The sequence below is a fragment of the Sinocyclocheilus rhinocerous genome, unplaced genomic scaffold, assembly GCF_001515625.1.
Source record: "Sinocyclocheilus rhinocerous isolate Xijiao unplaced genomic scaffold, SAMN03320098_v1.1 scaffold3266, whole genome shotgun sequence".
NCBI lineage: Eukaryota > Metazoa > Chordata > Actinopteri > Cypriniformes > Cyprinidae > Sinocyclocheilus > Sinocyclocheilus rhinocerous.
In genome coordinates, this window is record NW_015623466.1 from 313,114 (window position 1) to 327,260 (window position 14,147).

The window sequence follows — 14,147 nt, forward strand, 5'->3', positions numbered from 1 at the left end:
AATGACTTCACCTGTGCCCTGATCTTTATAAAAAACTGAGAGGGGGAGATGTTTAATACAAGTGATAATACAATTATAAAAAATTAAAAAAAACGAACAGTCTGTGTTTAAAATTGAGAAAGACAAGCTTCTAAAATGAGCATGTCGCTAACTAGCTTAGCCGCTAGATGCCGAAATAACACATTAGATTAAACTATTTGTGCATATAACTCGATATATTGCGTTTGAATTCCTTGTTTCGCTTGCGTATTGGAGCAGGGAACCGGGCATTAACGATACGATGGACATCGCTGATTCTTACTTGTAGATCTCGGAGACATCTAGAAAATACTGACATTTTGCGAGACAATGAAAACCGGAAACTGATATCCCGACTTCTGGCGACAGCGGAAGTTCGCCGCTACGCTTGTGCACAGAGGCTATTACAAGTCTTTAAAAAGTTTTCTCAAAATGAGTGGGGTTTTTTTTCTGCACTGAGCCAAAAATATCCACTTGACTATAGCAATTACAGTTTTATTCCTATTTATATTCTGAAGGATTTTACAGAAGGGTTTGTTCATATAACATTCACATGGTTTATATGTGACCCTGGACCACAAAACCAGTCATAAGGGTCAATTTTTCGAAACATCATCTGAAAGCTGAATAAATAAGCTTTCCATCGATTGTTAGGACAGGACAATATTTGGCTGAGATACAACTATTTGAAAATCAGGAATCTGAGGGTGCAAAAAAATCTAAATATTGAGAAAATCGCCTTTAAAGTTGTCCAAATGAAGTTCTTAGCAATGCATATTACTAATCAAAAATTAAGTTTTGATATATTTACGGTAGGAAATGTACAAAATATCTTCATGGAACATGATCTTATCTTAATATCCTAATGATTTTTGGCATAAAAGAAAAAAACGATAATTTTGAAGACTGGTTTTGTGCTCCAGGGTCACATATAACATTGTATTCCTAAAAACATGGTGGAAATGTATTTGTTTTCTGGCTGTAGACAGTATTTTCTGATTTATGGAGTGATCTAAAAGAAATATCCAAAATCCCCTCTGTAAAAACTGTAAATATGTCAACAAAATGAAACAAGAATTTTGAAACTGGCTTTATCCAATGTCTAGATTTCTATTCTGGAAATGTATGCAAATTAGTGCATATTTAACTGGTTAATTCCTAATTTGCTTATTTAAACATAAAATTTCAGAAAACTTGCGATGCAAAACAACTGTCTTAATGTCCTGTGAAGCAAATGAATTTTTACCCTAATCACCTGTAGTGTCTTACCTTGTAAGTAAACAATTCAGTTTGATTTCCCCTAAAAGTATAAACACTCTATCACGCTAAAAACATTGTTTTGTTTGCTTGAGCATCCTAATGTGCCTGACGACAGCAACACTCACTCAACCAATGGCATGAGTTTGGGGAGGGGCTATATGTTTGCACGTCCAATGACAGATGAGGGGAGTGGTACCGATATTACACACTCGTTATTCAGTGAAAATTAAATGACACAACATTGATTTGAACTGACATGAGGGTTAATAAAATGTTCATTTTTGGGCAAATTATTCCTTTAATCAGTTATTTAGGAGCTTTAATCATGAAAATCGGGACGAGAAAGCACATTCATAGATTTATTTTCTATGAGCTATTTCATAGATCTCTTTAATAGTTTTACAAGAAATTAATCTCGTATGATGTACAGCTCAAAAGAGACATTATTGTAGAGATTTACGCTTGAGAGACAGAACTGTGATGTGTGTTTTCTGAGAAAAACTCGCAGACCATCAAAACTCTGAAGTGCATCTTTTACCCAAATAAGCAGATGAATAAATGCATACTTAGAGATCTTGAATATAATTCAGACACCCAAACCATCACTAAGCTTCTGACTTGTGTGCAGCGCCACACTGACAGCCCACATTCATCAATTCACATGCACTCTTGCCCAGTGCAATATATTCCTCCTGTTACGGATCCGTCTGTCTATACATATGTATTGGACTTCACATGGAGCTCAGAACACCTGTCAGCTTGGCTCTCACATGGACGCCGATGTGAAGTGAAGAGAAGGCATAAATATTTAATATGCTGTTTAGCTCAATGGGTTTCCATATATAACTGTACAGAGAAGAGGTGGACAAACTGTAAGTACTCAGTATGTGTTAAATATATGCACAGGAAAGACAGGAAAAACTGTTGAATGTAGCCTGACACTAACATAAATCAGAGATAAACATTAAAGATAAATCATTTAAGAACAGATAATTGAGAAATTGAGAATCATGTTTTATGTTGCTGTCTCTCGCTAAGAGACGAAGACAAATTTGGGCAATGAATTCAATTTTGGCATGGCACATGGTGCTACAGTAAAAAAAATACAAATAAAAAACATTTTTAGGTCTTACACTTGCGGTTAAATGACATTATTAAGAATTATTTGTCAGTTAACCTAAATAATGAGCTTTGTGTGGTAATATCAAAATTGTTTCAAAAAATATGATATGACAATTATATTATTAAAAACATCAATGTATTATTAAATTAAATTATTTTATATTATATTATATTGTATATATATATATATATATATATAAACAATGTTATAATAACAACAATAATATTAATAATTTCTATAAATATTATTGTTGTTATTATTACTAATATTATAATCAAAGACACATGAGAGATTATTGTTCTTATAAATCTGTTCTTTAATGTTTTGTGCATACTATTATTGTACCGTGTGTGTGTGTGTGTGTGTGTGTGTAATTTATTATTTGTTTATTTTTATTTTTGGTTTATTATTTAATTGATTAATTGTATTCTTATAAAAATCACTATAATAACCGTTTTATAATTATATATTATAGTAACTTTAAAATATAATGAAAAATGTATGTGCACATTATTATTATTATTATTATTATAACATTATATTTATATATTATTATTATACACATAAGAGATTATTATTAATGGTATTAAATAATGATTTTCTGTTCTTATAAATCTGTTCTTTAATGTTTTGTACAATTATTCCTGTACAATAGAATATTATTAAGGGAAAGATAATAATAATAATAATAATAATTATTATTATTTAAAATAAACATAATTAAATATGACTACATTAGGTAAAGTAATTTTCGTAGAGGTTGAAATGGCTCCTTAAAGGGTTACTCCACCCCAAACTGAAAATGTTGTCATTATTTACTCTCATGTCGTTCCAGACCCGTAAGACCTCCGTTCATCTTCAGACACAAATGAAGATATTTTTGATGCATTCTGAGAGCTCTTGGAGGGTGGAGTAATCCTTTAAGGCACCAATCTATTCTCCTAATTTAACACCGTGTTCATTTAACAGAAAATATGTTTGCAGATCCTTCCATTTTACTATGCTGTCCTAAAGATATGATAACACCAACATTTATCTCCTTACACGCTGCTATTTCAAAAGACTACAAATTATGTGCACTTTCTGTTATTAAGTAAATCAAATGACTTGGAAATAGGTCTGATGGCACTTCAGCGGTGTGTAGAGGATCAGGATGATCCTAATGTGTAGAATTACCTGGTGATATTCTCATAGTGCGCTGTGACCGATAGCTGTAATGCCTGAGGCTCTCCTAAAAGCTCTTAGCTCAGCTAATACAGTGTGTAATTTCAGGTTTTATGCGCAGTAATGTAGTGCTATATCTATCAGAGGGCTTTGCTGTTCATCACTTCCCACTGAGTGGAACCATTAAGACGGTGGATTTTCTCTGCAGACGTGCGGCTGTGAAAGCATTGTGCTGGAGGGAAGAAATGGAGCTTTTATTGGACGAGGTGTTTCACCTGTGATGGAGAGGAAGGCTCTGGCCTCCGCCGGCTTCACGCTTCTGTCCAAAAGTGAGGCTTCGCACACGTACATGCCCACATCGGCACTCGTTGGGTTGATGATGGTCAAGCGCCGGCCGAAGGAGCCCACGCCGCTGGCCACTTCCACGGTGTTTCTCCGCCACACCAAACTGAGCTTCTCAACCGGACTGTGGAAAACAACAGGGCAGAAATACGGTGTGATTTGAACTTTGTTGCTGCTAATTCTTCTGATTTAAAAATCCCATCAAGGTGACGTTAACCAGTTAGGGTTAGGTAACATACTGTATGTAAGTTTTTGTCAAAATTGACCCTTTGCAAAGACCCATGCCCCTTAGTTACTGTTGCTATGTCCGACAAGTCATGCCACTCTCACACTACACACCATGTTGTCACGTAGTGAAAAATACATCGCGGAGCAAAGAGGAATCTGAAAATGCGCTGACATACCAGAAGTAACAAGCAAGTTACTTCTGGTATGACCTTGTTTTAAAAAAAACTGCATATGCTGTTTAGGTATGTTTTGCAGCATGGAAGCTGGTTTGAGCTGGTTATAAGCTGGTTATGAGCTGGTCCTCAGCAGGAGCTAGTTGCTTAGGACCTGCACATGACCAGCTTAAACTAGCTCATGATCAGTTTATAACCAGCTCAGGACCAGCTTAAACCAGCTCAAACCAGCTGCTATGCTTCAAAACATACCTAAACAGCATACGCTGGATATTTTCAACAGGGGAAACAAAGTCTCAGCTTTCAAATTTTGTCTTTTTTTAACAAATTCAAACAATAAATACTGTTTTGTGGCTCTTTAATGTGTCATGACAGATCGTTGTATTGCCTCAGTTCACGAAAAGCACAAAATAAACATGAATGCACATCAGAAGGTATCTTGTTTCAACCGCGGAAAGACGTCAATACACACAATCTTTCAAGTTCAAATCTCCTGTCTGATTTGCTTGTCGGACAAAATGGCGGATTCAGCGTTATGATTGGTCAAATCGCCTGTCAATCAAACTCCCGGCGAAGGGTCAATTGTGACAATAATTTAGAAGCGGTAGTAGAAGAATTCTCTCTGGCATACACTACTGTTCAAAGTCAGTAAGATTTTTTAAAAGAAAGTCATCCTTTTATTCAGCAAGGATGCATTAAATTGATCAAAAGTTTCAACAAAGACATTTATAATATTACAAAAGATTTCTATTTCAAATAAATGGTGTTCTTTTTGAGCTCCTGAAAGAAAAGAATCGATTTCCACAGAAATATTAAGCAGCACAACACTGTTTTCAAAATTGATAATAATAACTGAGCAGCAAATCAGCATATTTGACTGATTTTTAAAATATATTAAAATAGAAAACTTATATTTTAAATGGTAATAATATTTCACAATATTACAGTTTTTTACTGTATTTTTGATAAATGCAGCCTTGGTGATCATAAGAGACTTCTTTTAAAAACAACATAAAAATCTTGCAAACTTCAAATTCTTTAAATATCCTGTTTTTATCAATTTTTTTTCTAGGAAAACATATGGTCAATGCACTGTAAGTGTTACTTTAGCAACTATTATAATAATGGCTTTGAAATGAAGGTTAAATGGAGTAAGACAGAGTGAATATTGATGGCTGTGAACCTGTCAGAGTAAATGAATATCAAATGAACTGTACTCCTGCTGGGAACAGTATATCCATACTCACCGCGCATTAGCAACACACTCCAGTGTGGCCTCACTGACCCCGGCCACTACTGTAGTGTTTCGGGGTGGGATTACAATCACTGGAGCCACAGGGTCCGCGGGGCCCTCTGAATCTAAACAGGAGAAAAGGTGATGGGAGAGGGAGAAAAGAGACCTTTAGATCTACAGTACATCTGACTCCAAAATGCTGGTCTTTTAGCCTGGTCAAGTCCATTAAGCTGGTTTTGGTGGTCCCAAAAGTACCTCAAATCCCCACAAACCTATCAAAACAAACCAGCCTAACAGTTTCACCAGGCTAGGCAGCTTTAAACAGCTTTCACATAGGAAACATTAAGAGGGATCTGCACTAAATCAGCCAACACGTGTTATGGTATTACAACTCTGAAAAAGACAAAAGCCAGAGAGTTGGGCTCTTTATGTTCTATGCTTGCCTGACACAGAATGTTTTGAATAATTAATCTTTTGGCAGTGGTCCTGTAACATGCTCCAAACGGTGGGATTCCTCTCCACCCCCTCGTGCGGCTGTTATGCGAAATCATTCTTGCATGAAAATATGCTTTTTACATTTTTAAAAATGACCCAAGCACATCTCTCGTCTAGAAGTGAAAAATTAAATACTGCCTATTAAATCAGCTTCATTCTTTCCAGAGGAAGAATATCTAAAATATCGAAATGTTATGATAATGAGGATTTAAATAACTAAGTCGAATGCTAGAATCAAGCCTTTGATGTCGAATTTGACGAAATGCATGAAGGAGCTGCTGAACTCTGTCAAAAATGGGAACTTCATGCGCTACTATAGGTGTCCTAAAAGGGACGGGCTGCTCCAATTACAGATAGCATCTGATGTGACTTATTAAATATGTCAAGGACCGTACAGTGGCCATAACCACATATTCAAAACCAAATGTAATAGTTTAATTGAAAAATTGGCCGAGCTTTAATCTGAATATTGTCAGTGACCTTTAATATTCACAAAAAGAATATTAAAGGTCACTGCTAAAGATTGCATTTCGCTTTATGATTTATGTTTGTACTTTGGGCTACAATTCCAGCAAATATTACAATATTGCACGCTTGAAATATTTTTTGACAGAAGACAAACTTCTCCATGCCATATAAACAACATGTGGACGGATCCAAATGTTTTAGTGAAACGAAACACTGAAAACATCAGTAAATGCTCGAATTCTCACAAATCGCAAATGTAATGCTAATTTAAGCCAAATCTTGAATCCGGTGTAAATAGGAATGTGTTTCTTATAACTAAATCTCCTGCGGTCTTTTGTGTCGGTAACAGCCGAGACCGAAACAGATTGCGTGGGGCGCATGGGCCTCCCTCCCTCCCTCTGTATTTGCAGATGGGGCAACCCTTTGCAATACATTAAGATATTATTGGAAGACTCATATTTGTTTTTGGAGCAGCGAGAGTGAAAATCCTGTGGTGTGATCATATGTGAGGCACGAAGCGTGTTTCAGGGGATCCTCTGGTTGCTTACTTCTGCTTCAGTGGATAAGTTGCCTCACCTGTGGCCATGGGAGGCAATAATCTGACTAAATTCATCAGGGATGTGGTAAACAGCACAACTCCCTCTTTTTACCTCATGATCTCCATTGGACAAGCGAGCTAGACATCAGTTTCTATATTCAAGGGCTTTGGGTTCCTCAACTTCGTCCTTTATCTATGTAAATTATATTAGTTTATGAATATTAGGTTACATTATCTCCTTTTCTGTGTGTGCTTGTTATCTCGGCTGAGGCTCAAACTCAAATAACTGTATTAGGTCTGTTCCTGGGCTTCTGAATATGTTCTTTGAATAGAATAAAGGGTTTGAGTCAAAGTAATTCTCTGCATTACTACAATAGCAATTATTTTGTCTAACCAAGTCCACAAAGGCACACTAAAGGGATAGATCACCCAAAAATGAAAATTCTGTCATCATTTAAATGATAAATGATGATATAATTTTCATTTTTGAGCGAAATTTCCCTTTAAGGGGTGTTGAATATGAAATGTGTATAGTATGAAAATCTACCACGATCTGTCTCTGCCTCAAGTCTCAACATTCATTATGAATTCATTAAACTGCTTGCAAATCAATTATTTCCCATGAACGCCAAAAGTCTGATGGTGTCCACAGAGCAGAAACGCCTTTTAATTGAATTCTAGCTGTAAACTCCAAAACACTTCATACAGGAGAACAGAGAACCATGGACTAAATAAATGAAAGATTTGAGTATGTTTTACAAGAAAAACAATGCAGCCTCCTTCAAAATTCCATGCTTAGTTTGTTGTCGTGAAATTTACTAGCAATTTCTGAGTGTGAATTGTTTCTATACCAATTTTTTTTTATGTACTTAAATTTGAGTTAATGTATACAAAGATAAAACAAAATAAAAACAAATTTTCTTCACTTATGTGGGGTTGCAACTTTCTAAGATATCTTACCAGGTGATCCACGGTACTTCTTGTTCACTGTCCGGCAGCAAAGGCAAAAAGAGAGGACAAATACCAGCCAAAACAGTGAGTTTACAGTATGCATGTACTGTATATGCAAAGTGTGAGTTACACAAGTAGGACATGTTATGGCTTCAAGCTTTAAACCTAATTTTAAAATGTGAGATTCATGATTGGTCAACAGCAATGTTGTTCCAGGACCAATAAAAGATATAGGAACATTTCCCACTTGTGTAAATCATATTAAGGAGTGTTTCTTCAACTATGGGCCATTTTGTCCCTATGGCACACTCTCTTTAGTTTATTCAATTTGTCTTCCAACAGAGGCAAAGTGTACATACATACACTTTTTATTCATAAAATTTCCCACCACATGGCCATTTCCACCATTTATATGATGGAAATGATGGTGGAAGAAGTGAATTTTTGTAAAACATTTCTGAATAAAATTCTCAACTCTAATTTCATGGCTAGCATTTCATGTATCCTGATGATCATTTTTGCACAATTTACCAAAAATACAGCTTGACTGGAAATGTTGCAAAAAAAAAAAAAAAGGATATTTAAATAGATTTTTCTTTGTTTTCTTATATTTAATATATTTCCTATTTTAACTATAGTCTCCTAACCAAGTAGACTAACTGTTTTATAAACATAATTAACATTGTTATAATAGATTTTTAAAAACTGAAAGTATGACTCTGGGACAAGCATAAAATAATAAAAAGACTACATAAAAGTAATGTGAAAAGCATTAAAATGAAATAATAAATAAAATAACTGCAAAAACAATTCAAGTAAGTTTTAATGTGATCTTAACAAAAAGAAAAGGTAATATCGGTCAGTTTTAATTAAATACACCTGGAACATGAATAAGTGCCCAAAGTTAGAAAAAAAAAAACCCACCCATATACAGCATGGACAAACTATATAATTACTGAAATGTGAAAATGAGATCATAATATATTCAAAACGAAAGATTTAAAAAGGTTCACAGTGCACAATGACAATCTATACGCGCTTCTATATTTGGGCCAGTTTTTACAGCAACACATCAACCCTGAGACTCAAATAGAGATAATGTACAAGTACATGACCTACAGTTAATTGCAGTTGAGATGTGGAGGAACATGCCAGAACAGCCTTTTCAAGGCTGGAGAGAATTGGTGCTGAGACGATAAATAGCAGCAGAGGGGTGAAGACGTCCTTGTTTTCCTCCCCTAAATCTGTTGTCGCCTTAATTTACACAACGCCTAATGAATTCCTATGAAGCATGAAAAGGTGATCTGATACCACACTACACACAGACAGAAAAAAAAAATTCGAAAGAAAGGAGAACAGCTGGCAGATTGACAGGCAAAAAAGACATTAAAGCTATAAAATATTCAGTGATTCAGGGACTGGGGAAACTTCAAGGCACATGTAGGAGTTTCTTCAGAAGGTATTGTCACACAAACAGGGCCAGATGAGGGAGCCGGGCGTTCCGCAGAACACAGCTGAGGAAATATGTGCATTTGTAGATAATGCCCGGGAGACAAATATTTGCTTTGTTGTTGCCCGGAAGGTTTAGTATGGATGGCGGACGTTGTGTGTTGCTGTTAACTGAGAGGCGGTCGACTCGCACGCTTAGGACAGACATGTGATTTCTAGTAGCACTCGGGCCTGTGAATGACTGACACCTGGGAAGGAGGTTGGATTGACTTAAGGAACCCGAGGGTCTATTAAATGAACCAGCTCTGCATCAAATGGAAGCTTATTCGCATACTTGTTCCATAATCTATGGTCTATAGGGGTATTTTTTGGTATAAATATTACAAATAACAAAGACAACATTTCGAATTCGGTTGTGCCGTGTGACAGATGCAGCCCGAAAAAAGCAACATTCCCAAACAAGTGAATAGCAATTGAGTCTGATTCCGTCACTCTGACCTCATCCACACCTTGTGTGTGACTTCTGATTTTAAGTGCTGTTTCCAGCCTGCTAGTTCTGTGTTAAGGTGAACCGCTGGCAGGTGTTATCCGGTGAATAAAGACAGTGCTTGTCAATGGCACACGAGGGGTTCGGTTCCTCGCGGGCTTGTTCTGCTTGTGTTCTGTCACTTGTTTTGCCAGGTAAGGAGGGGGTGATGGGGTCCGGGTTGCCCCTGAGGCCCTGCAGGCAGAAGCTGGCTCTCAGGTCCTATTTAGACAGACTCCACATAAATGGATTTGAACAGGATCAGTGTCCCAGACTACTTTGCGTGTGTGAGGGCTTGATCCATATTCATTGTTAGTTTGTTTGGCATCTCTGCATGGGCAGACCCTGCTGTGGCCTTCACTTTTTCTTTCGCACATCTAACCCCGCGGGCAACGTGCTAACTCATTCAATGTGGCATGTCAAAACGGGACGAGCACCTGAGGGTTGGGGCAATTCAACAAAAAATGAAAAAAGTCATAAACATTTTTTTTTTCTATACAAAGACAGTTGACCTCCTCTCTCAAGCTCCAGAAAACTTCACAAAAATAATTTCATATGGCTTGTGTGCTATTTTCTAAGAATAAAATTAGTCGTTAAAAAGTCGTTACAATCGTTAACAAAAACTAAAATGAAAACTAAACTAAAACATTTTCGTTACCTGAAAGAAAAAGTCTAGAATAACTGAGAAAAACTCAAATTAATTGCCATGACTCCAAAACTAAACTAACAAAAAATTTAAATGGCCACAAATTAATTTCACTGAAACTTTTACAACCTGACTTGATTAAACATGAAAATGCCACTAGATAGCAAAAACAATAGAATGTGCTTAGAAATTTTAAACCATTAGGTATGGTCACAAATCAATTTTAAGTTTTATGTACATGGTATATTATGAAACTTGAAATTTCTATAGAGTGGTGGAACTATGATGTCACTTCGTAGGCAAAAACCCAGAAGCGAGTTAGCATTTTAGCACTTCCGGTTCCATTGTCCCCGAGTCAATGTTTTTTTTTGAATGGGAGTTTGGTTAAATCCCCTAAAATAAGGTCTGTGGTTCACACAAGCTCAAGATACTTTCACGTTTTATTCTACGACATAAAACACACCAGTTACACCCCACTTGTGATTTTTTAAAACTGTTACGTTTCTTAAAAAAGACAGTTGCTAACAAGTTGTTAAATAGGACTACAGGCGCTGTCGGAGACATTAAACGTCATCATGCAGAACAGTTTATCAATTTACAGTATTTTCCAACCGTAGAGTATAATTTATAGTACAATTAATTGTAGAATAATTAATAGTTTCCCGCATTTTATATTGTTGTTCGACAATGTTTTTTTGCTTTCCCCCGAAATGCAACACAAGTCTTCGGATGGAAGATGCTCGTTTTATCGCTTTCCTACTGATGCGGAGACTCTGGGTTCGTACCATAAGGTAAACTCGTATGATTATTCCAAGTAAACACCACATTTACTGGCTTAGTCATGGTGAAAGTGAAACTTTAAGCCACGTCAAAATTAAATATTTACGGCCACATGAAGCTGTTACGAAGCTTATAGATTGAGGATTTTCTAGAAGCAACGATAAAATAACATTTTGTGTATCCACCCTAACAAAACGATAGCTGAAATGTGGTACTTTATTCTCTAAAATAAGTTTGATCTTACCATATCCAAAAACTCGCTCACTCTGCTGTTATTTAATAGATTAAATACACTAGAATTTTATTGAATAGTACGTTGAGACAAGTTTTTAATTAAAATATTCATATTAATCAAGGATTTATTGACTTTTAATGCACCTTATTTTGAAATGTACAGAAATACGTGCTTTCATATATCTTTTAGTTATGATTATTTCATTTATTCACTATACTATTACTAATGTCTCATTTCAGTTTTAGTTTGGCTCTAGTTTTGTATTTATTCCAGTTTATATGAAAAGGTTCATGTAGCGTGGATTAAAATTCATATACAGACTAAATCCTTTTCACTGAACGTGTTAAAAATAAGTTTGAAAAAGTTGTCGGGAGCACGGTGGTGATGACGTTGAAGGCGAGCGTAGTTCGTTTATAGCCTAAGTTTAGCTTTTAAGTTCTGGCGCTTTTGTTTAGGCATCAAAATTCATAAAAGTTATATTATTTTGTGAAGATTATCTTGATGGACAAAACGTGTTAATTTCATGAACTATGATTGAACACAGAGCTTATTTTTTGCGATAATCCAAAAGCCTATGGAGAAATCCTATTGGCTTTTTGTCGAGGGAACCAGTGCGATGCTAACAGCTGATCCGCCTACAAAGTGACATCATAGTTCCCCCACCCTATTCTTTTTCTAATTAAAATGCCACTACACTAGACAGCAAGAACAATAGACTGTGCTTAGATACTTATCACAATCAAATATATATATATATATATAAATCTAAGAGCTGGTGTGGAGGCAGAGGTTTTTTTAAGGGACTTCATTACCAACATTCTGAAATTGTGTTCAGGTAGCACATGGTAGGTGTAGGATAATTAACCTGAGCGAGCCCCTGCTTTCTCTGAGTCTCACATTTCAGACATGCACTTTTATTATTTCCCCACACACGGCAGGCAGAACTTCAAAGTAATGGACCTGAAAGTCTGCTCTGAGAAACACCAGTGACTACAGTACACCTCAGCCTCTTTCTGAGTCTTGCATAGAGAAAGAATATTTGATCATTATTCGGAGGAATGCATAAAACTGTCATGACAATATCTGCTTACACGACCTCATTACAGCAACAAACATTTTACTTTGCCATCAGGATATCATGTAAAATAAAATAAATAAATGAATAAAAACAATCCCATGCAACTTATGCTGTATTATCCTCTGCTGTTGTGCTCTAATTTTAATAATAATTTCTGTTCCAGTGTGGAAATTTTGCACATGCCAAAAATATGATGTGATTTAGCCTTTTGGTCCATCTCTTCAATGCTGAGAACTTTGCAATAAAGAAGTTTAAATAAGAGAAAGTTGATTTCTCTGGGGTCAAGTGAAACAATTTCATCTTATAAAAGCACACCCTGTTCACTAAGCTATCAAAGGAGTTGTCAATCAACAGGTTTCGCCTGGGCATTCAACTTTTGGACAAAGCTGCAAATGTGCAATATGCCTTATGTCTGGTGTGACCTACACAGAAGCCTTTCATTAAATAAATCATAGGGATATCCTCTTTTTGTGTTCCTCTCTTTCACGTTAATGGATCTCCATTTCCAAGCAGACCCCACTCAACTCGCTTTTGAGATTCTACTGCAACGGACGAGGTGTAAAAAGCAAGATGCATTGTTAAGGCTTTTGTCGGCCACGTAAGAAACTGCATTAGCTGTGGCCAGAAAACAATAGATGGGGAGCGGACAACTCTTTAAAAATGGAAAGCCTCAAATAGCTTTCCTCCAGTCACAGAGCTACAGGGTCTCTGCCATCTCAGATAGCACTCGGGCTGCTTAGCATTCTCTCCCTGCGAACTCATCTTATCGATTGACACTTTCATTTCTTTGTAATGCAGACGGCTGAACAATAAACACAGCCATACACAATCCAGGCTGTTTGGGTCTTATTCTGAGTCCCAAATATCCCCATCAAAACAACTGATCTCACCCTGTGTGACCCACAGTTCAGACAGGTGAGTGATTTGGAGTGAAAAACAAAAAGAGGACGTTGGATGCAGGAAAGTCAGCTCTGACGTTGACACACGGTGACATTTCCGTTGCTCTGTGTCAATCAAGTTGAAAGACAACCAGAGATCTGGCCCTAAACTTTAAAGAAGCTTGGTATTTCACCTGGACGAAGGGCCTGACCGGGCGTCTAGAGGCGGCGCGGAGCTAGCAGACATGCATGACATGCTTGAGGATCAAGGAGGTCTTTAATACCTGGAGAAAGCTATCTGTTAGCATACAATAAAACTGGCCCTGACTGCACAGATAGATAGAAAGATAGACAGAAACATAGACAGACAGACAGACAGACAGACAGACATAGATAGATAGATAGATAGATAGACAGACAGACATAGATAGATAGATAGACAGATACTGTAGACAGACAGACATAGATAGACAGACAGACAGACAGACAGACAGACAGACAGACAGACAGACAGACAGACAGACAGACAGACAGACAGACAGACAGACAGACAGACAGACA

The 14,147-nt window shown here is 36.6% G+C and overlaps 1 protein-coding gene across 1 annotated transcript in view; it reads right to left on the minus strand.

Annotated features, from left to right (window-relative positions):
* LOC107748743 (protein sidekick-1-like) overlaps positions 1-14,147 on the minus strand; it is a gene marked incomplete at its 5' end in the record, with an annotated part of 201,234 nt that overhangs the window by 110,443 nt on the left and 76,644 nt on the right. The window contains 2 exons of the mRNA XM_016563717.1: positions 3,841-4,031; positions 5,556-5,667. Coding sequence (XP_016419203.1) covers positions 3,841-4,031; positions 5,556-5,667 — 303 coding nt within the window. The remainder of the gene's footprint in view (positions 1-3,840; positions 4,032-5,555; positions 5,668-14,147) is intronic.